General features: G+C 52.2%; 1 protein-coding gene across 8 annotated transcripts in view; it reads left to right on the top strand.

Moving 5' to 3' along the window:
* Positions 1-19,439, top strand: part of PRPF40B (pre-mRNA processing factor 40 homolog B) — a 20,596-nt gene extending 1,157 nt beyond the window's left edge. For 2 of the 8 annotated variants that reach the window (XM_057556096.1, XM_057556103.1), the window contains exons 2-26: positions 5,061-5,141; positions 6,030-6,173; positions 6,484-6,549; positions 7,235-7,262; positions 7,487-7,512; positions 7,649-7,759; positions 8,048-8,168; positions 8,250-8,274; positions 8,506-8,706; positions 8,935-9,064; positions 9,148-9,212; positions 9,752-9,916; positions 10,016-10,124; positions 10,496-10,646; positions 11,360-11,493; positions 12,163-12,277; positions 12,426-12,517; positions 16,677-16,793; positions 17,021-17,158; positions 17,367-17,462; positions 17,712-17,798; positions 18,015-18,192; positions 18,444-18,505; positions 18,619-18,762; positions 18,864-19,439. In XM_057556096.1, coding sequence (XP_057412079.1) covers positions 5,061-5,141; positions 6,030-6,173; positions 6,484-6,549; positions 7,235-7,262; positions 7,487-7,512; positions 7,649-7,759; positions 8,048-8,168; positions 8,250-8,274; positions 8,506-8,706; positions 8,935-9,064; positions 9,148-9,212; positions 9,752-9,916; positions 10,016-10,124; positions 10,496-10,646; positions 11,360-11,493; positions 12,163-12,277; positions 12,426-12,517; positions 16,677-16,793; positions 17,021-17,158; positions 17,367-17,462; positions 17,712-17,798; positions 18,015-18,192; positions 18,444-18,505; positions 18,619-18,762; positions 18,864-18,956 — 2,679 coding nt within the window. In that variant the 3' untranslated portion in view covers positions 18,957-19,439. The remainder of the gene's footprint in view (positions 1-5,060; positions 5,142-6,029; positions 6,174-6,483; positions 6,550-7,234; positions 7,263-7,486; positions 7,513-7,648; positions 7,760-8,047; positions 8,169-8,249; positions 8,275-8,505; positions 8,707-8,934; positions 9,065-9,147; positions 9,213-9,751; positions 9,917-10,015; positions 10,125-10,495; positions 10,647-11,359; positions 11,494-12,162; positions 12,278-12,425; positions 12,518-16,676; positions 16,794-17,020; positions 17,159-17,366; positions 17,463-17,711; positions 17,799-18,014; positions 18,193-18,443; positions 18,506-18,618; positions 18,763-18,863) is intronic. The other 6 variants (XM_057556098.1, XM_057556097.1, XM_057556099.1 and 3 more) reach the window with 6 other exon arrangements.

Below are 19,439 nucleotides of genomic sequence, written 5' to 3'. Positions count from 1 at the left end.
GAGGGGTTGAGACCTAACCCAAGAAAGATGAAGACCAGAAGTAACATTCTGTTCATCAGAAGGAGAGTGATGAGATGGCAGGATCAGAGAGAAGCAACGGAAGATATTTTCTAGTATCTTTGGGGAACAGGATGAATAATGAGGCTGGTACAGGGGAGTGGGAACTAGAATGGTCTCGAAAACAGGGAGGGAGAGGCTGGTGCAGTTTGGGGCAGCTGAAGAAGGGCAGCAGGTAGATATTAGAGCACAGGGTAATCAGCTGGTCTCTCAGCCTCCATGATACTTTTCTTTCTGATGATGGCTACCTCTTTCTGAGAGGTGTGCCTCCCAGCCTTCATTTTCCAGCACAAATCCCTTCAGGGAGTGAGTCAGACCTGGCCAACCTTGGGATCCCCTGGCTGTCTCAGGATTTCAGGATTGTGTGAGGACTGGGGTAAAAAAGAAAAGAGGGAACGAATTTGAATGTGAGAAATACCTGTGGCACTATCGTCCTTGCTGGGAGGCCGCTTTGTGGAGTAGTTGAAAGCACAGGCGTTGGGGTCAGACTGCTTGGATTCCAAACTTGCCTCTGCCATTTAATCTCTTGGAACCTTGGTCAAGTTACTTGATCTCTGAACCTCAGTTTCTTTATCTGTAAAATGGGGATAATAACCTCTAATATAGTTGCAAGGATTAAATGCGTGTTTGGCATGGTATCTGGCTCATAATAAGCACTCAGTTAAATGTTATTTTTCCCTCTTTCCATTCTCTTCCTTCTGTCTCTCCAGTCTTCTCCTTTTCTCCTTTCGTTCTTTCCTCTGAATCTTCAGTTCTGAGATGCCCCTCAGATGTGGAGGCTGAGAAAAAACTGATTGTATCTGTCAGGGCCGGGGGTGGGGGGTGGGGTGGAAAAAAAAAAAAAATCCTTCAACTGGCCCAGGTGAACACGATGATCAGATGATCAGTTATCTCTTCACTGTCTGTCCCCAGCCTACAAATGTGTTTTTGTTCAAGGGAAGACACATGATCTGCTTCTCTTTCAGTCCCCTTTCCTATGTCCCTCTCTCACACAAGTTACGTCTTCAGATTCTCACACAGAAGTATAATAAGACCTGAAGTTGTGTAGGCACTGCAGCAAGTGAGATAGGGGCAGGGGTGTTTCAGGAAAGACAGCATACACGTTGCACAGGGGAGGCTTAGGGAAGGCAGGGCTTTGGAAGTTCCATAGTAATTTATGTTCATTCCATTGCTGTGTCCTCTCTGGGGAACTGTCCAAAACAGGCTAGTGTCTGGATCCTGGCCAGGGGTCTCCATTCCAAGTTAAAGATGGTCATATACAGTTAGTTTTTAAAATTGTTTAGGTTTTCCCGTGCCAGTATTTGGTTCTAGTTCACTTTCCCCAGCCACACAGACCTCTGCCAAACTGCCTCTCTCTCACATCACGGTCAGCTTTTACCCAGAGAATTTATACAAATGTACCTGGGTACGTGTGCACACACATACACATTTGTCTGTTTTAGGATATTCCAGTATGCAAAAATAAGTTTAGGGGTGAGTCTGCATCTTGTCACAGCACTTTGTGTGCAGGGCCTTGACTAGACACTTCAGAGGAGGCTTAAAAGGAGAAAACGCAATCCCTAAATGTAGAGAAATCCCCACCTGAGTAGGGAGACAGGCAGTCCCATGTGAAACACCCAGCAGACATCCACAGAGTAGCACGTCACTCTGTGCAAAGTAGTGCAGCATTTATCCTGAGGGGACACAGGTAGGAGTGTGTGTATGTGTGGAGGATAGTCATAAAGGTAACCTGAAGGAGGTGACTATTGGATCATCTTGAACAAAATAAGAGACAAAGAGTAAAAGAAACACATGGAGTAATCTAACAGTTTCTGTGCAAAGAGGAGGAGGGGAGCCATTGAGTCAGGGTAAGCCAAGGAGAGTGTAGAATGGGTCTTGTTTAAAGGCTTTGAATGAGATGAGATGAGAGATTCTGTAGGGTGGGCAATAGGGACCCACCACTGGTTTTCAAGCAAGAAAATGTTGGAACCTTCCTGGTTTAACCACATGGGTCTCAGTGGATATGCTAGAGTGAAGAAAACAGACCTGCTTCCTGTGGTAAGGACTGTGCATTTAAGGGAGTAGGGCTAGAGGGCAGATTGGATCCAGCCCTGGGACCAATTAATCCCCCTTAGTTTTTTATCTGAAAAAAGAGGACTGCCTAGGGTGGTTGCCAGCGTCCTCTCCAGTTCTGACATTCTGTGTTCCCTGAATAACTGCTAGACCTTAAGATGGCTTTGTTTTGTGGGACTTGCCAAGACCAGTCAGTAAGTCAAGAAATAATAGCACATACTGTGTGCCAATAGGGGGTGGTGAGGAAAATACAATGGGCATGGGATATTGGAGTAAGCAAAACCAGAGTCCCTGCCCCTTAGAGTTTTCAGCCTAGTGGAGGTGTCAGATACTTCATTGATTCTAAGACTCACATTTTAACATTTCTGAAGTCAAGATGCATCTTAAAATCAGTGGAGTATCATAATTTAATTGGCAGCATTTGTTTTTTATTAGTGCCACATAAAATAAGAATACAATCAGAACTGTACAAATAACTGTAAAATTCCAGTGGATAATTGCTGAAGGAGGAGGTAACATGGTGTCTGAGTGTGTAAAAGAGGGCTCTGACTAGTCCGCTGGGTTGGAGAAAGGCATTCCTGAAGAAATGATGACTGCCAGATGTGAAGGATATGTAGGCGAGTTGTGTGGGGTTGGAAGGAAGCTTGCCCCAGGCAGAGGTGAATGTCTGAGGTGGGAGGATTGAGAGAAGGAGCCCAGCATGGGTGAAGTAGGCAAGGCAGTTGGGGAGCAAACGTGCCACAGCCTCCCAGACCCATTAAAGAGTTTTAAGCAGGGGAGTAACGTGCGTGGCCTGAGGTTGGAGTGGGTGTTGGGAGACCAGTCAAGAGGCCACTGAAGTAGGTCAGATGAAAACAGAGGGTGGTAGGGGTGGAGGAGGAAACGGAGAGAAATAGATGGATTCAAGAAATCTTTAGGAGGTAAAATTAACAGGACTCATTGATGTATTGACAAGAAAGAAGGAGGTGTAGTGAGTGGCTCACAGATTTCTGTCTTGGACAACTGTATGAATGGTGGCAGCAGTCTCTGAGATGGGTGACCCTGGAGCCTGGGAAGACCCAAAGATGGTTATGTAGCATCTGGGAGGTTAGAGAGGATCCTGAGGCAGCTTGGGTGGGAAAGCGTGGCACAGAGAATTGGATTTCCTCCCGTATTGATTGGTTTCTGACTTCCACGTGGAAGAAAGTTTCAGGGGGCAAGAGCAGGTCTGAATACAGGGCTTAGAGTATGTGAACCCTGTGAAAAGGTGATCCAAATTGGAGTAGTTTGACTTACCCTTCTTTTCTTAGGACAAGATGGGTGGGAAGAGAGGAAAGACAGATATTGCTAAAAGTAGAGATTAGAAGCATTTTTAAATGCTGAGCCTTCATACCATAGGGATAATTGGGAAAGTAGGGAAATTGGGCAGCAGTGAGCCAGCTCCCACCTTTCTATGGGATTCCTCCCTACCACCCCCCACCTTCCAAGCAAAGAGGAGGAAGGGCAGAGCCTTTTAGCTGTATCTCTGTGCCCTAGTTTACTTTAAAAAAATTTTTGAAAGGGTAAATATAGTCATATTCAAAGTTACAAAAGGGCAAACAGAATTCTCCTTTCCACCTGTGTCCCCATTCTCATTTCTTGTGTGCCATCTTTTGTCTCCCACTTTTATACAAGTAATAAAACTTTGCTGCACTTTGCTTTTTTTTCCCCCACTTGTTTATGTATCTTAGAGATTATTCCCTATCAAGACAATGAGCCTCTTCGTTCTTTTTATGACTGCATAGTATTCCATTTTATGTTTGTGTAAAATTCCATAGTTCCTTGCTGATATTTAGGCTATTATAGTCTTCTGGTTTTACAAATAATGTGGATCTGAAAACCTTGTACACACATGTAGGGCTATATCTATAGGATGAATTTTTAGAATCGGAAGGTTCTGTATAAAGAGGATTTGTTCCTTCATTTGTTCGTTCATTCACTTAATATTTGTTGAGTACCTATTATGTGCCAGACACTGTGGCAGATACCAGGAATCCAGCTTTCAACAAGTCAGATACGATCTCTGCCCTCATGGAATGTTATTATTCTCTGGTAAGGGGAAACATATCCAAGCAAACATAATAATTACAAAATTGTTTATGTAAGGAAACTAAAAAGGGGATCAGAATAAATTGGAAGTGCTTTAAATGGAGTCAAGAAGGCTTTTTAGAGCAAGTGATATTTAGGCTGAGAACTAAGTGGGGTGATGTGGCTAGCCATTAGGTGTAGGATAGGGAGACCTAGGCTGTTCAAAGCTTCATGCACTGGGACGTGAGCTCAGAATCTGTAGGGGAGGTGATGGCCACTGAGTGGGGGGGCTGGGGAGTAAAGCTAAAGAGAAGAGGGAGGGAATGGGAATGGAAGATATCAGAGTGAGTGAGTGACTAAAGATGAGGCCAATTAGGGGAGGGGGCTGGTAGTAAAGAGAGGAGAGTTAGGGAAACTAGTACTTAGGAAGGACTAGTGACTATGTTTAGAGACCTTTGGGTTGAGTCTCTGTACTGGGTGAATTCAGGTAGGCGAACAGGAAAAGAGGCCACTTCCTCCCTGAGTACTTTGGGAATGAGAGACCTCTGTTTGCCTGGTTTAAGGGAAGCACAGCCTTGCCCACAGGCAGGAGGGTGGGTGAAAAGCCTTGGGAAGAGCCCATCTGTGCCTGTAGTAGAGCCTCCTCCATCTTTTCTTGGCTTTGGCAAAGTGGAAACTTCCAAAATAAAGATGACATTGAAGGAGCTCAGCCAGCTGGCTCTGAGCTAGCAGAAGAGAGAGCAGAGCTACCCAGGGCTCAGAGCTGGGGGCGGGCAGGAAGATGGGCTTGGAGACCCTTCCTCTGAACTTTTGCTCCTTTTTCATCCTCACCCCTCTGCTTCCCTTCTGCAAAAGCCCATCTCTTTGCCCATCCTGGGTCCTATGACTTTTCTCTCCCTCAACAGTCGGTTCCCGATTCTGGTCCCCGGCCCCCAGCAGCGCCTGCCCCCTTCCCACCGGGGCCCCCCATGATGCCACCACCCTTCGTAAGTTTTATGTCTTTCCCTGGGCTTGGCTTTTCCAGCCTGCACCCCCAACTCCCTAGTCCCTAGCACTGCTGCATCGCCAGTATGGTTTTTGTGTAATGCCCCCTTCTGTTGCCCTTGGATGAGGGATGGTTTTGCTTGGGCATCCGGGTGGGAGGAGCTGCTTTTAAGCTCTCAGTCCATAAAGTTGACAGTTCTCCCTTTGTCTTTTTGTCCTTGGGACACACAGGGGCTGGGGAAAGGAGAAGTGGATGGGAAAAGACCCTTTTAGTGTGAGGGCAGGGTGGGGCTGTCTTTCTCTTTCACTGCTCCTTGTCTATATTCTTTTTTTTTTTTTGGCCGTGCCTCACGGCTTGTGGGATCTCAGTTCCCCGACCAGGGATTGAACCCGCACCCTCAGCAGTGAAAGTGCCGAGTCCCAACCACTGGATTGTCAGGGAATTCCCCTTGTCTGTATTCTTTATACAAAAAAGTAAGGCTGGAATAGCAACTGGTGGTCACCAAACTTGGGAAAAAGAGGTAGGAGGCAGGGGACTGGGGGATTTGGGACTGGACACCTGCCTCTGGCCCTGCATCTGAAAGGCCTCTTTGGGGACAGTCATTGAAGCAGTGGAGCCTTCCAGTTGCAGTCTGGTGGCAGTTCTGCCTCCGTTTTCCCTCTCCCTTCCCTGCCTCAAGAAGCTGCGTGCTTCCTGTTATACCCAGAGGGACCCCCTGTTATCAGTCTCAGTGGTGAGGAGGGAGGTGGTTTCATGCCTCTCAAACCGAAACCTTGGAATTATCTCAGAGCCAGGGTGGAGGGTTGGGGTGGGAGCCGAGTGGCTCTTTCCTGACAGGTGCAAAGCAGTGTCTTCTCTGCTCAGGATCTCTTCCTTTCCTCATTTTCAGATGCCTCCTCCAGGAATCCCCCCACCTTTTCCTCCAATGGGGCTCCCCCCGATGAGTCAGAGACCACCGGCCATCCCCCCCATGCCACCTGGCATCATGCCCCCAATGCTTCCACCAATAGGGGCGCCACCACCACTCACACAGGTAATCCTCTCCCCTGTACCAGGGCCTCAGAAAACCCTTGTCATTTTAGCTGCGGGTAGAGGTGAGAGTGGATATCTGGACTTGAGAAGCTGGGGTGGGGAGGGAGGGAACGTGGGGCCAGGCCCAGGTGGATTTGTCTGCTGAATGGCTGGAGGACACTCTGAGGCTCAGCTAAGATCCCAGAGCCTGGGGATTGCCTGCGGAGGTGCCCATGTGAGGGTCACAGCCCCGACAGGATCTCTCAGGACCCTTCACAGCCTGTGCTTACCTTCACCTCGGTAGCTGGTTTTTGTCTTCTTTGTATCCATAGATACCAGGAATGGTACCACCCATGATGCCAGGAATGCTGATGCCAGCGGTGCCCGTCACCGCAGCGGTAAGCACTGGGGGACAGGAAGTAGGTTCTGCCCTGCAGCCCAGTGGGCCTGACTTGGAGAACAGGGACATGGCTTCCATTCTTTCCCTCTTCTCATCGCATCCACCCTCGGCCCAGCTGCACTCCCCACACTGAGTCCTCCTCTCCAGTCCAGCCATGTACTCAGCTCTTCTAGTTTCTCACTCTTCCCCAAAGCCACATACATTCTCTCTTTTTACTCCCTCTGCTATACCCAGCTCCCTTAAGGAAACACACTCATGCCAGACACTGCTTACCCTCACAGAGTTAGCACTGTGGACACTTGAATTCAATTTCGTCTTCATCTTCTGTGTCTCTGGAGGAAGCAGCAGTACCTGGGGGTCTCTCTGTGCCTTCTTATGCTGTTGTTCAGTGTAGCAGAGTCTGGGTAGGATGTGGCCTTTGGTATTCGCTGTGGAAAAGATGGGCCATGGAGGTTTACTCAACAAAATACTCTCACTTGAAAACGAAGAAAGGAGCTGCTGTGCAATTTCCCTCTGGGGTCTAGAGCCATGGCCCCAGAGGGCAGGGGAAGCCTGTTAGGGAGCAGAGATCCCTGGGAGCAGGATACTTGGATCCTGGCCTGGCCTGCTTCTTCATCCCCCATGGCCTGGGTCTTGGGGGCCACTGGGCTTGGCCCCAACCCTTCCCCCTCTTTCTTCGGCAGACGGCTCCAGGTGCGGACACCGCCAGCTGTGAGTCTTCTGGGGGTCTGTTCCCCCCAGGCTCGGAGGTTGGGGGGTAGAGGGGACCATGGACTAGAGCCCACCCCGGATCATGCCTGTTGGGATGCCAGGGATCCTGGGATGTTGATGGGACCAGGGGATATTTACTGGGGATGGAATAAGGGAGGAATAGATGGGGATCAGATAGGGGTTGGAGAAAGGACTTAATATGTTTCCTTTGGCTTCTTTTCCAGCTGCTGTGGCTGGGACGGGCCCTCCGGTGAGTTCTTTCAGCTCAGGGGTCTCTGGGTAGAAAGGCTGAAAAGGGGTGCTAATCGTTAAATTTTTGGGGTGAGGAGAAGAAGCTTTGGGAAAGGGGCCTTGACCACCATTCTGTGCACCCTCCCCTCCCCCAGAGGGCCCTGTGGAGTGAGCATGTGGCCCCTGATGGGCGCATCTACTACTACAATGCTGACGACAAGCAGTCCGTGTGGGAGAAGCCCAGCGTGCTCAAGTCCAAGGCAGAGGTCCTGAGTGGGGCTTTCTGTCCCTTCCTTTCAGCTGCCCTGACCTTTCCACGTCCTTGGCTTCCCCTGAGTCTCTAACCATACACGTGGTTCCTCTGAACCCGCGATTCCTGACCATTCCCCGACCTCCCTAGGATCACAGGAAGTCCACCTTCCCCCATGATGAGCCAGGCCAGGTGGTCGCTAAACACTCCTGTGTCCCCTACTCACTGGGTCCCCTTAGCTCCCCCAACTGTGGCTGGAAGGTATGCCCAGCCCACTGATGTTCCCTGGCCCATCCTCTTACAGCTCCTGCTATCCCAGTGTCCCTGGAAAGAGTACAAGTCGGACACAGGCAAACCTTACTACTATAACAACCAGAGTAAGGAGTCCCGCTGGACCCGGCCCAAGGACCTGGATGACCTGGAGGGTGAGGAGGGGGTGGGCCCAGGCAGGGGCTCTGGGTGTGGCCCTTGCTACCCTATAACCATGTTATCCTTTCCTGTTGCAGCTCTAGTCAAACAAGAGGCTGCAGGGTGAGTGACTTGACCACCTTGCCTACCTATCCACCCGTACCTGGGACCACCTAAGGGGTGGGAGTGGCCTCTCCCCATGATCCCTACTCTGTGGGAGGAAGAGCCAGCTCTCAGTCTCCTTGTGGAGTGGTCTGCTCTGGCCCCAGTCCTTCACAGGATAGAAAGACCAGCCAGCCCCTGACCACCTCTGTCCCTGCTCTACTGGACACTGCCCTTCCGGCTCACCTGCAGGAAACGGCAGCAGCCACGGACACTACAGCCTCAGCCTCCTCAGCCACAGCCTGACCCCCCACCTGTGCCGCCTGGCCCCACCTTGGTGCCCACGGGCCTCCTAGAACCTGAGCCAGGTGGGAGTGAAGATTGCGATGTGTCAGAGGCTGCCCAGCCCCTGGAGCAGGGGTTCCTGCAGCAGCCGGAGGAGGGCCCCAGCAGGTGAGGGCTGCCCCCCATGGCATTCCAGACGCTGGCCTCAGGCTCCCAGCTGGGTTCAACCTTTGACCTCTGCCAGGTTTCTCGGGAAGGGTGTGAAGATCTGGGCATGACCTCTGAGGAGCAGAAAATGGCTTCCCTGGGGAGCAAGGGGGAGTGTCCTGATCACGCAGGGCACTGAAAGCTATAGGGACTGGGGGTCACTGTGGCTGAGTCCCCTTTGCCCCCCAGTTCTGCTGGACAGCATCAGCCACCACAGCAGGAGGAAGAGGAATCAAAGCCAGAACCGGAGAGGTCTGGCCTCAGTTGGAGCAATCGGGAGAAGGCAAAGCAGGCCTTCAAGGAGCTGCTGAGGGATAAGGTGCTGAGAGTGGGGCTCCCAGGGTAGGCCTGGAGGGGGCAAGAGATGGGCAGGCCCCATGACCCCTGCCTGCTCCATTCCAGGCTGTCCCCTCCAATGCTTCGTGGGAACAGGCCATGAAGATGGTGGTCACCGACCCCCGTTACAGGTAGGTCTGGGCAGGCCCTCCAGACCTTGTTCATGGGGGCAGCTGAGCCAGGGATTCCCCAGGAAACCCCAAGGGGGCCAGAGTGAGGAGAGTGATAGATTGGTGAGTGTGCTGGGAAAGAGAAGCTGGAGAGCCTCCAGGAGAAGGAGGGGAAAGGGATCTGACATGAGACATTCAATAAATGCTTGTTGAATTGAATTGATTTGAATTGAATTAATTGGGGAAACAGGGGGCTGGATAGGGCAGGGGCCTGACTGCAACTTGAGAACCCCAAAGCAAAAGGGACCAGTGTTAGCAGTGTCTTAGAGCCCCGTCTTGTCCCCTCACTGCTTCTTACCCCTCCCCACATCCCAGAGACCTACCTGTCTTGCCTCCCTGTGCCCTTGGAGCTCCTGCAGCCTGCTGTGCCCATGCATGGACACCTCAGTTAGTTCTATGAGACCTGTCCCCAGTGTGCCATGACCCTGCTTTGTGGGCTGTGCAGCGTGGTTCAGGCTGACTCCTCTGTCCCCATCCCACTCCCACCCTGTCCACCCCAGTGCCTTGCCCAAACTGAGTGAGAAAAAGCAGGCATTCAATGCCTACAAGGCGCAGCGGGAGAAGGAGGAGAAGGAAGAGGCCCGGCTAAAAGCCAAGGAGGCCAAGCAGACCTTGCAGCATTTCTTGGAGCGGCATGAGCGCATGACCTCCACCACCCGCTACCGGTCAGGGGGCCGGGCTGGGGTGGGGCCTGGGAACCCTGAGAACCCGCGGGCCCAGTCTCTGTTCTCTGCCTGCCTACTCACAGCCCATATGCTCCACAGGCGGGCAGAACAGACCTTTGGGGAGCTGGAGGTCTGGGCTGTGGTCCCCGAGAGGGATCGAAAAGAGGTTTATGATGATGTCCTTTTCTTCCTGGCCAAGAAGGAGAAGGTAACAGTCACTGGGCTGGATCCATCAGTCACAGTCTCATCTAAGACCTTCCATGTCTTTGCTTCCTTGTGGACCCAGCCATTCACTTCTCGCTGCCCCAGGGTCCCAGCTCCTTACTCAGAAGCTGGTGTGGCACTTACACATCCCGCATTTATGCTTTGGGCCTACAGCTCTGGGTGTGGGAGGACAGGAAGGTCTCTGAGGGTTTGGTCTATAACCTGTTTCCTTCCCCTTTCCGGGGACATGAAGGCCTCGAGTCTGGCCATCCCAGAGTCCCCAAGCTGCCTGCCTTTCCCCAGGTGTTCCTCTGCCCAGGCCCACTTGAGTAGCTCCGGCCTGCCCTGCCTCACCCTGACCCTGTGGCTCCCTAGGAACAGGCCAAGCAGCTCCGGCGCCGCAACATCCAGGCCCTGAAGAGCATCCTGGATGGGATGAGTAGCGTCAACTTCCAAACCACATGGTCCCAGGCCCAGCAGTACCTCATGGATAACCCCAGCTTTGCTCAGGACCATCAGCTGCAGAGTAAGCCTGGGTCTCCACTCCTTCCTGTCCCTTCCCTTTTCCTCACTGACCCCCAGCACCAGCCTCAAACCACTCCCCTGCACCTCCTGCCCTCCTGGATGTCTAGGAGTCCCCAGCACTTAGTCCAGAACCTCTCTGGACTCTGGAGATCCCAGAATGCTTCAGGACACCTCCTTTCTCCCTCCAGGGTCCACTGTTGACCTGGACAATGTGTGTCCTTGTAGGAAGAGCACTGGGGTAGGAATCAGAAGACTTGGAGATGATTTTTGTAGCTCATGTGAATATGGTCTTAAATTGCTTGGTAGGGTGGGTCTTAAGTGGTCACACATGTTGCAATAAGCTGCTGTTGGCCTGTCATCACAGGCAGTATCTTCAGATATTCACCTTCTGAAGCTGTATCAAAGCCTGATTGATTCCCAGTCCCATAAAAAATAAAATCTCAGATCCTGAGATAACTGTTTTCGTATGATGACTTCTAGTAACCAAATTCACAAGAGCTGAACACTTCTAACTTTTTCTCATATAATCAAGGAACCCTCCTCAAGAACCATCATTCCAATAGCCTCTCCTGCAGAGTCCCCTGCTCCCCTAACCCCACCACCCTGGGTGTCCCCAACACCTACAGGGGCAGCATCTTTGAAGCACTGGGGGTTCGGGGTCTGAGAGGGTGTCGCGCTGGTGCGGTGCCCACTGAGCCTCCTCCCTGTGGTTAGACATGGACAAGGAAGATGCGCTGATCTGCTTTGAGGAGCACATCCGTGCTTTGGAGAGGGAGGAGGAGGAGGAGCGGGAGAGGGCCCGGCTTCGGGAGCGGCGCCAGCAGCGCAAGAACCGGGAGGCCTTTCAGGTATCTTTGCCGCCCTCTGGATCAGAGCTCAGCTCTGCCCCAGACCGTCACCTCTTCACCCATGCCCTGCCTCCTCTCGGCCAGTCCCACTGCTTTCTCTATGCCCAGCCCTGTCCCAGCTCCACAAGGCCTCTCTGTGCCTGCACTTTTGCTCCCGCTGTGTCCCCTCAACCTTGGGCTGTGCTCCTCTAGGGAGACTAGATGTATGCACCACCCAGAAACTGCCAGCAGAGAGCGCCCTACAAGCATGGCTCGCCAGCTAGGCCAAGTTTATTTCCCTTCACTGGGGAGCCAGACAGGCATAGCTAGCTTGTCCCCCAGCTTGGAGGTGGCATTGGTGTTGGTAGTGGTGGGGGTTACTTGGCTGTAACACATTTGGGAAGTTGAAACCAAGTCATGGGAAGATAATGCTGCAGGCAAGTTTCCGCTTCTTTGCCTCCCGGTCCGGCTCATTTTCATTTTAAGTCTGTCCCCTTCTGTTTTACACTCTCTGCTTTCACATTGCTCTCTGCCTCCCCATCTGTATCTCTTCATCTCTGCCTCTTGCCTGCATTTCCTCAGTCTGGGTTGTCCCTGCCTCTCTCTGCCAGCTCTTGTCTTCTTCCCCAGTCTTTGGCTCTGCCTCCCTCCCTTTCTCACTCTCCCTGTAACTGGCCTCTCCCTGCTTAGACCTTCCTGGATGAGCTGCACGAGACAGGGCAGCTGCACTCCATGTCCACCTGGATGGAGCTGTACCCAGCAGTCAGCACTGATGTCCGCTTTGCCAACATGCTGGGCCAGCCGGGTAAGGCAGCCGGGCTCCCCCTCCTCTGGCCTGGCGTTCTGCCCTGCCAGCCTCTCTGCACTCCCACTCCCTGGTCCTGTCCTCAACCCCACCCTCAAGCCTTGGGAAGCTGCCGCCCGCCAGGCCCCCCTCCCTCCCTTCCCCGCAGGCTCCACCCCTCTGGACTTATTCAAGTTCTATGTGGAGGAGTTGAAGGCACGATTCCATGATGAGAAGAAGATCATTAAGGACATCCTTAAGGTGAGGGAAGCCTGGGCCTGTGGATGGAGGCAGGCTGGGTGCAGGGCAAGCTTCCAGGACAGAACTCCCCAGTAAGGCCTGTTTTGTGGGAGCATTGCAGCTCGGTTTAGGAGATAGCTACTGTGATCCTTTACTGTGCGCTGGGGACACACAAATGAATAAGATACAGTTTCTGCCCATAAGGAGCTCATGGTCTAGTAGGAAGATAGACATGACAATGGCTATACAGAGGGGCAAGTGTTACTACAGAGAATGGAAAGAATTGCCATTTGAACTGCACCTCTAAGAACGAGTAGGTGGAGGAGGGTGGAGGTCCTGGGCGTAGGGTACCACAGGAGCAAAGAGGAGCAAGAAGCACAGCTAATCATAAACTCGTAGCCCACAGATATGTTCCTTCTGCCTGTACAGAGTTTTAGAAAAATTTGGAATTTGATGCTAACATTTTAAAATCAAGAGATTACAATTAAAATCTGGATCTTCAGCGTCTCTTGGAAATTTGGATTATCTAGCAGCACTAGGCTGGTTTTGTGAGGCATTCAGTGGACTTGAGCTGAGATGCCACTGCCTTTTAGAAGGGGCCTGTCCTCCTTATCTATCCTCACTCCTCCCTATCACCTCCGTGATGTGGGAGCTAATTCACCTGCCATTTCCTATCGCACATGCACGTTGGAGAATTCTCAATATCCATGTCTATCAAAGGGGGAAAAGTGAGTGATGGACTAAGAGAGCCCCATGTTTCAGAAAAAGATAACAAAGAGAAGCATGTTTCTTTGTGGAAGTGAAGACCATTCTCATGGGTTTGAGAGGGCAGTGTGAATAGTGGTTAGGAGCAAGACTGTGAAGGCAGACTGCAGGGGTACAAGTGCAGCTTAACCACTTACAAATTATGTGACCTTGAGCAGATTACTTAATCTTTCTGAGCATGTTTCCTCATCTGAAAAATGGGGAGTATTCCTTCAGACTTCACCTGATTACCAAGGGGAGTAACTTGGTACCTGAGGTGGAGAGGGTCTGAGAATAAAGCGAGGAATGTCCCACTGCACACACATTTCTTTAAAGTCCTGTGTCTTGCCTTAAAAATTCATGCAGGTGTTGCATTTTAATACCGTAATACTTCTCTGTTAATATAAACTTAATATTTTAAAATTACTTACCATTAGGTAAGATGTATCGTATTGTCCTGTGGCTTCCTCTGTTTCCCTGGAACCACATGCCCCAGTTGGGAAGGAGAGCCCTGCCTGTAAAATTCCTTGAATGCTAAAATAAGGAATTTGGATTTTTATCTTGTAAGTAATGGGGAGCTGGGAATGATGTGATCAGCTGATGTCTTGGAAAAGCCCAGGTGGTTGTGTAGAGCAGCGCTTGCAGCCAGAGTGCTTGTATGCTTAGGGATAGGCGTGGTAGGAGGACAGGACTCGAAGCCTCAGGATACTAGAAGTGTTAGTGACCAGTGATCAAGATAAATTCTGAGCTTGAGTCATCCTCTTCTGACTCACCCCCAGACCACTTTCCTGCTGTTGGGGCCATTTGCTAGAAAAATCCGGGCAGCATGGACTCAAGGCAGGGTTCGAAGCATGGGGGGTGAGTAGGGAGACCAGGCAGGAGCTGCTGCAGTGATCTAGGTGGGAGTGAGCTCGGCGGGGGCAGTGGGGATGGCCAGTGAGCAGAACTGTGATGTTCCAGTAGTTTCTGAAACTCCCTAGGTCTCCTCAGAGGGGCCTTGGGACAAGCTGGAGGGGGTGGGGGAGTGGGGGGCACTTTATGCTCCTTCCTCTATTTTCAAGTGTAACACAGCTTGTTTCTCTTTTATACATCGAGGTTCTGCATAAGATTTTTATGGAAAAAAATGTTTCTGCTGTTAAAAAAGAAAGTTTAAAACCAGTAGGCTAGAGTCACGCAGAAGTAGAATTGACGGATTTTTCTGTGAAACTGAGGGAAGGAAGGAGTGAGTCGGAGATGTCAGGAGTGGATCGATGGCACCATTGGTAAGGATTAAGCAGGAAGAACAGGGCTGGAGAAAATAGGAATTCCACTTCTGGAATTATTCTCAAAAGCAACCTGGGGCAGGGAGGAATAAAGCATGTACCAAATTTTAAATAGGATAATTATATAAAGTAGAAATATCTAATCCAAGGAGAGCTAAATTTTATTGGACTCTTAACTTTTAGCCACAGAGCGGCCGGTACTGCTGACAGGCCTGTGGGAGTCCTATCCTTGCTGAGTCCTGTGTCTCTACACCTTCTGAGAAAGAATCTTCTTTAGACAATTCCTCCTTCCTCTTCCCCGTTTTGGGCTCCTGCCTATGGAAGGCAGATGAACCCAGGGCTCCCTGAGACCATCTACCAGCCAGGCAGACTGTGATGGTACCTCGCATCCCATAGGGTAGTGCAGAGTCCTGGACTTGGAATAGCTGAAAGACAGAAGATCTGGGCCTGAGAGATCCATGGGAGTAGGGTGGGGGGGCTCCCAGGAAATGAATTCTCTTGGGATCTGCTGAATTTGAAGTGTCTGCGAAATATCCAGTCTAGTATGGGTCTGAAAATCAGGAGAGAGGCAGGGAATGAGATTGCGAGGGACAGTGTAGATTGAAAAGACTAACTGCAGGTCTCAGGGGAACAAGCATATGCAAGAGAGGTGGTAAAAGAGGTCAGAGACAGGAGGGGACCCTGGAGAGGGGAGCACTGAAGAAGTGAACAGAGGACGAGAAGAGTGGGGAACAAGAAGGGGTCCTTGGAGTTGACTCTTGGGACGTGAGCAACCTCTAGGAGAGCAGTGTCCGTGAAGAGGGCAGAGTGAGTGCAGCACAGGCTTTAGAGTTGGGTAACTCCTGGCTGTTTATTGGTTGAGACCTCTGCAAGTTATATAATGTCTCTGAGCCTCAGTTTCCTAATCTGTAAAATGGGGGTGATACACGTGCAAGGTCGTGAAATTAAATAACATTTGAGTGTCTTGCTTATAGTAGGCTTAACAAATGTTTGTTTTCCTTTGCGCTGCATTTAAAGATTTTGAAACAAAGGGAAAGAAGCAGAGGTTGTTAGCTTGAGGAAGGTGAGAGCAGGGTGTTCCAGGTTAGGTGAGCTGTGTACTTGATGGAAGGAGCCAGTGAAGAGGTGAGACTGAAGCTTGCAGTTCCCTAAGTGAGAGAGATTGGTATGTTTGAGGAGAAGGGCTGGAGAGCATGGGTTGAGGAAATCCTCTTGGAAGAAGCAAGAAGAGTGCACCTCTGCCATCAGCAGGAAGGCCGGGGCAAGTTCGAGCTGAGTGGAGGGAGAGGGAGGGAACCTGGGCCCGTGCCCCAGACCTCGCACGCCATTGGCTCCGCTTTCCACTGAGTCATCTTGGGCCAAGTGAGAGAACTCTCCTAAGCCTCTGCTTCACTGGGGTGTTTTGAGGCTTAGGTGAGAAGCACAGCGTCAGGTCTGTGTGTGGTGTTTTTAATAGTGTTTTGGGAGTTGTACACCTGATGGCCTCTATTTTTCCCGTGGATGAAGTGATCTGTGTGGGTGTAGTGCTGAAAAGTAGGGGCTTTGTTGTTAGAAAGACCTGACGTAGAATTCTCGTTCAGCCGTATATTAGCCCTGAAGACCTTGGGCAATTGCTCTAGTTCCTCCAAACCTTGGTTTCTTCTTCTGCATAAAATTAGGATACTAGGACTTGTGCTTAAATTCAGATACGTGCGGATTAAATGAGATAGTGTGTGTGAAACACTCAGCATGGTACCTGGTACATAGTAAGCACTCAATAAATACAGCCAATGGGTGGGACCTGCAGATGCTGGAATGCAAGGAACTTACTGAGCAGCAGGAGGACCCAGCAGGGGCTCAAGCTTTAAGCCAAAGGGACAAAGAATTAATTGTGAGAAACACAGGCATCAATCACACAGGGAACACACACACCCTGCACACCCGCCCCTGTGATCCAACCCCCGCCTCCAGTTCCCTGTGACAACCGAGCCAAGGGTGGGCATGGGAGTCTTAATTATCAGATGGTGAGGACTTGGACGACTTGGTCTCCAAGTGCATCCCGTTCCTGTGGATCCCTTCTGGGGGAGGGGGCTACTTGAGCATCCTGTAGTCTGACCCTTGCCTGCCCTGGAGGCCAGCCAGCTTCAGGTTCAGGCCTGTGGTGCCCCCTGCTTCATGCGCTGCTGTGCCCACAGGACCGGGGCTTCTGCGTGGAGGTGAACACAGCCTTTGAGGACTTCGCCCACGTCATAAGCTTTGACAAGAGGGCTGCTGCGCTGGATGCAGGCAACATCAAGCTGACTTTCAATAGTGTGAGGGGCCGCGTGGGGTGGGGCTGTAGCCAGGGCTCCGTTCTCGAACTCGTCCTTCACTCTTGTTCCATGCCTTTTCACTCACTGCCCCAGTGTGACTCTCCCCCCAGTTCAGGGAATGATAGTAGGAGCCCAGGCTCCAACTTCCCACCTTTTAAGGTATGTCTGGGTGAGTCGGGGCGCCCACCCTCCTGGGTGACGCTGTTCTGTGTCCTGTCTGCCCTCAGCTGCTGGAGAAAGCAGAGGCGCGGGAGAGAGAGCGGGAGAAGGAGGAGGCACGAAGGCTGCGGCGCAGAGAAGCTGCCTTTCGAAGCATGCTGAGGCAGGCTGTGCCTGCTGTGGAGCTGGGCACTGCCTGGGAAGAGGTCAGGACTGCAGCCTGGCACCAAACACCACCCCCTCAGTCCTGAGGGCAGCGGTGCTTCTCCACCACCGGGGACCCACCCCAGTCATAGCACAGCTCGGGGCCAGCTTCGGCTCCCTTCCTTCCTCTGCCCCAGCCCTGCCCTGTGCTCATGGCGGCATCCATGCTGTGCTGGGGCTGGTCTGATCAGCAGTGCTCTCCTGTTCAAGGTCCGTGAGCGCTTTGTGTGCGACTCAGCCTTTGAGCAGATCACCCTGGAGTCGGAGCGGATCCGGCTCTTCCGGGAGTTCCTGCAGGTACTGGAGGTGAGGCAGAGCTTCTCGTCCTCTGCACCTGCCCCAGGCTCTTGAACACCTGAGGCTAGCTTAACAGAAGCCTCGGTAACCTCTTATCACCAGGGCTCTCCTTTCCCGGACAACTAAGGAAGGGGAGGTCTTAGGGTACCCTGGATAGACCTAAGGCCCTAGCCTCAGAAGAGGAGGCAAAACCGTATTGTAGAATGCAGGGTCCTTCCTGGGGCTAACCTTCCTCACCCCTCCCTCTGCCTCCACCAGACTGAATGCCAGCACCTCCACAGCAAAGGCCGGAAACACGGCAGAAAGGGCAAGAAGCACCATCGCAAGCGTTCCCACTCGCCCTCAGTGAGTTGGCGGGTAGAAAGGATGTGGGGTGAGGCTGGATTGTCTGGGGGAAATAAGAGCCACTTTTCTTGCTTTTCCCCTACATCACCTCCCCTGGAGGAAGATTTGAGGATTCCTTTGGCCCTGGATTCTCCTCTCTGTCCCCAGTTCCCATACTTGAGGGCCTCTGGAGCCCAGGTAACCTCTGTGCTGACACGTGTCTGCCGATCTCCCCAGGGCTCTGAGTCAGAAGATGAGGAGCTGCCCCCACCATCTCTCCGGCCCCCCAGGCGGAGGCGGCGGAACCCCTCGGAGTCAGGCTCTGAGCCCTCTTCCTCACTTGATTCTGTTGAAAGTGGGGGTGCTGCCCTTGGGGGACGGGGTTCCCCATCCTCCCGCCTTCTCCTTGGATCAGGTAAGCTGTTGGGAGCTGAAGAGGAGGCCTTCGGGGAGCCCCACCCTCTGAGGGTAGAGTGGATTGGGAGGGCTGCACCTGTCGGAGAGTAAGGAGAACTTCCTGTCCCTGCCCAGGCAGGAAACGGAGAGAAGGAAGGAAAACCAGACTGAGACTTCCTCAGACAGGTCCCTGTCTGTGAAGAATGAGCAGAGAAAAGGATGAGGCCTCCCTTCTCCCATGGGACTTAGTGGGGCTTTTTCTGTCTCCAGATCATGGCCTTCGGAAAGTCAAGAAACCAAAAAAGAGAACTAAGAAGAGAAGACACAAGTCGGTGCGTAGAGAAGGAACTTCCGTCCAAGGCCCTGCTATTTTATGAGATGTCTTCACCCGCCTCCTGGGCTGTTCTCCACAGGAACTGAGGAGGCGGGCTCTGGGCTCTTACAGAACAGTCCTGAGAGCGAGACAGACCCTGAGGAGAAAGCGGGCAAGGAGAGTGATGAGAAAGAACCAGAGCAGGACAAGGACAGGGACCTCCGGCGGGCAGAGCTCCCTAACCGCTCCGCAGGCTTTGGAATCAAGAAGGAGAAGGTGAGAGGCAGGCACCCGGCCCCAGCCCAGTCAGCGCTGTGCCCAGGCCTCGGCAGCCCTCGGGGGGAAGCTGTGGGTGAGCTGTGCCTTTGCTCCACCAGACGGGCTGGGACACGTCAGAAAGCGAGCTGAGCGAGGGTGAGCTGGAAAGACGGCGGCGGACGCTCCTGCAGCAGCTGGATGACCACCAGTGACCTGATGAGGCACCGTGCCTCGGGTCTGTGTGAGGCTGTGGCCTAGTTTACCCTCGCTGTCTGCCCCAGACTTCTTCCTTAGTTGGGTCCGTGTCCGCTTTTCCTCAAGTAGCCCCAACCCCAGCACACCATCGCCAGCACCTCCCAAGGCTGCTCGCGGTGTTCAAGGGTCCTCCCAGCTTCCCGGACAGCTAGTGCGGTCCTTGCCCTCAGCCCCAGACCAGCGATTGGTGGTGAATGCCACGTGGGTGGGTGGTGCCAGTAGATAAAATGTGAGAAGGGGCCCCCAGGAAGAGTGACAGGCTGGGGGACACAGCCTGGGTGGCAGAGGGTGGGGACCTTACCCTCTAGCATCAGTACCTGCTCCTGCCTGCCCGGGTCCTTGGGGCACCACCACTCCTTCCTCCAGCCCCGGGGCCCAGTGTATGTGTGTTTCATTTTGGTTTTGTTTTTGTTTTTTAAATAACAATATTTATAACGTCA

This window comes from Balaenoptera acutorostrata, chromosome 11 (assembly GCF_949987535.1).
Source record: "Balaenoptera acutorostrata chromosome 11, mBalAcu1.1, whole genome shotgun sequence".
Classification (NCBI taxonomy): Eukaryota; Metazoa; Chordata; class Mammalia; order Artiodactyla; family Balaenopteridae; genus Balaenoptera; species Balaenoptera acutorostrata.
The sequence above is the reverse complement of the archived record's forward strand: the minus strand, read 5'-3'. Positions and strand labels throughout refer to the sequence as shown.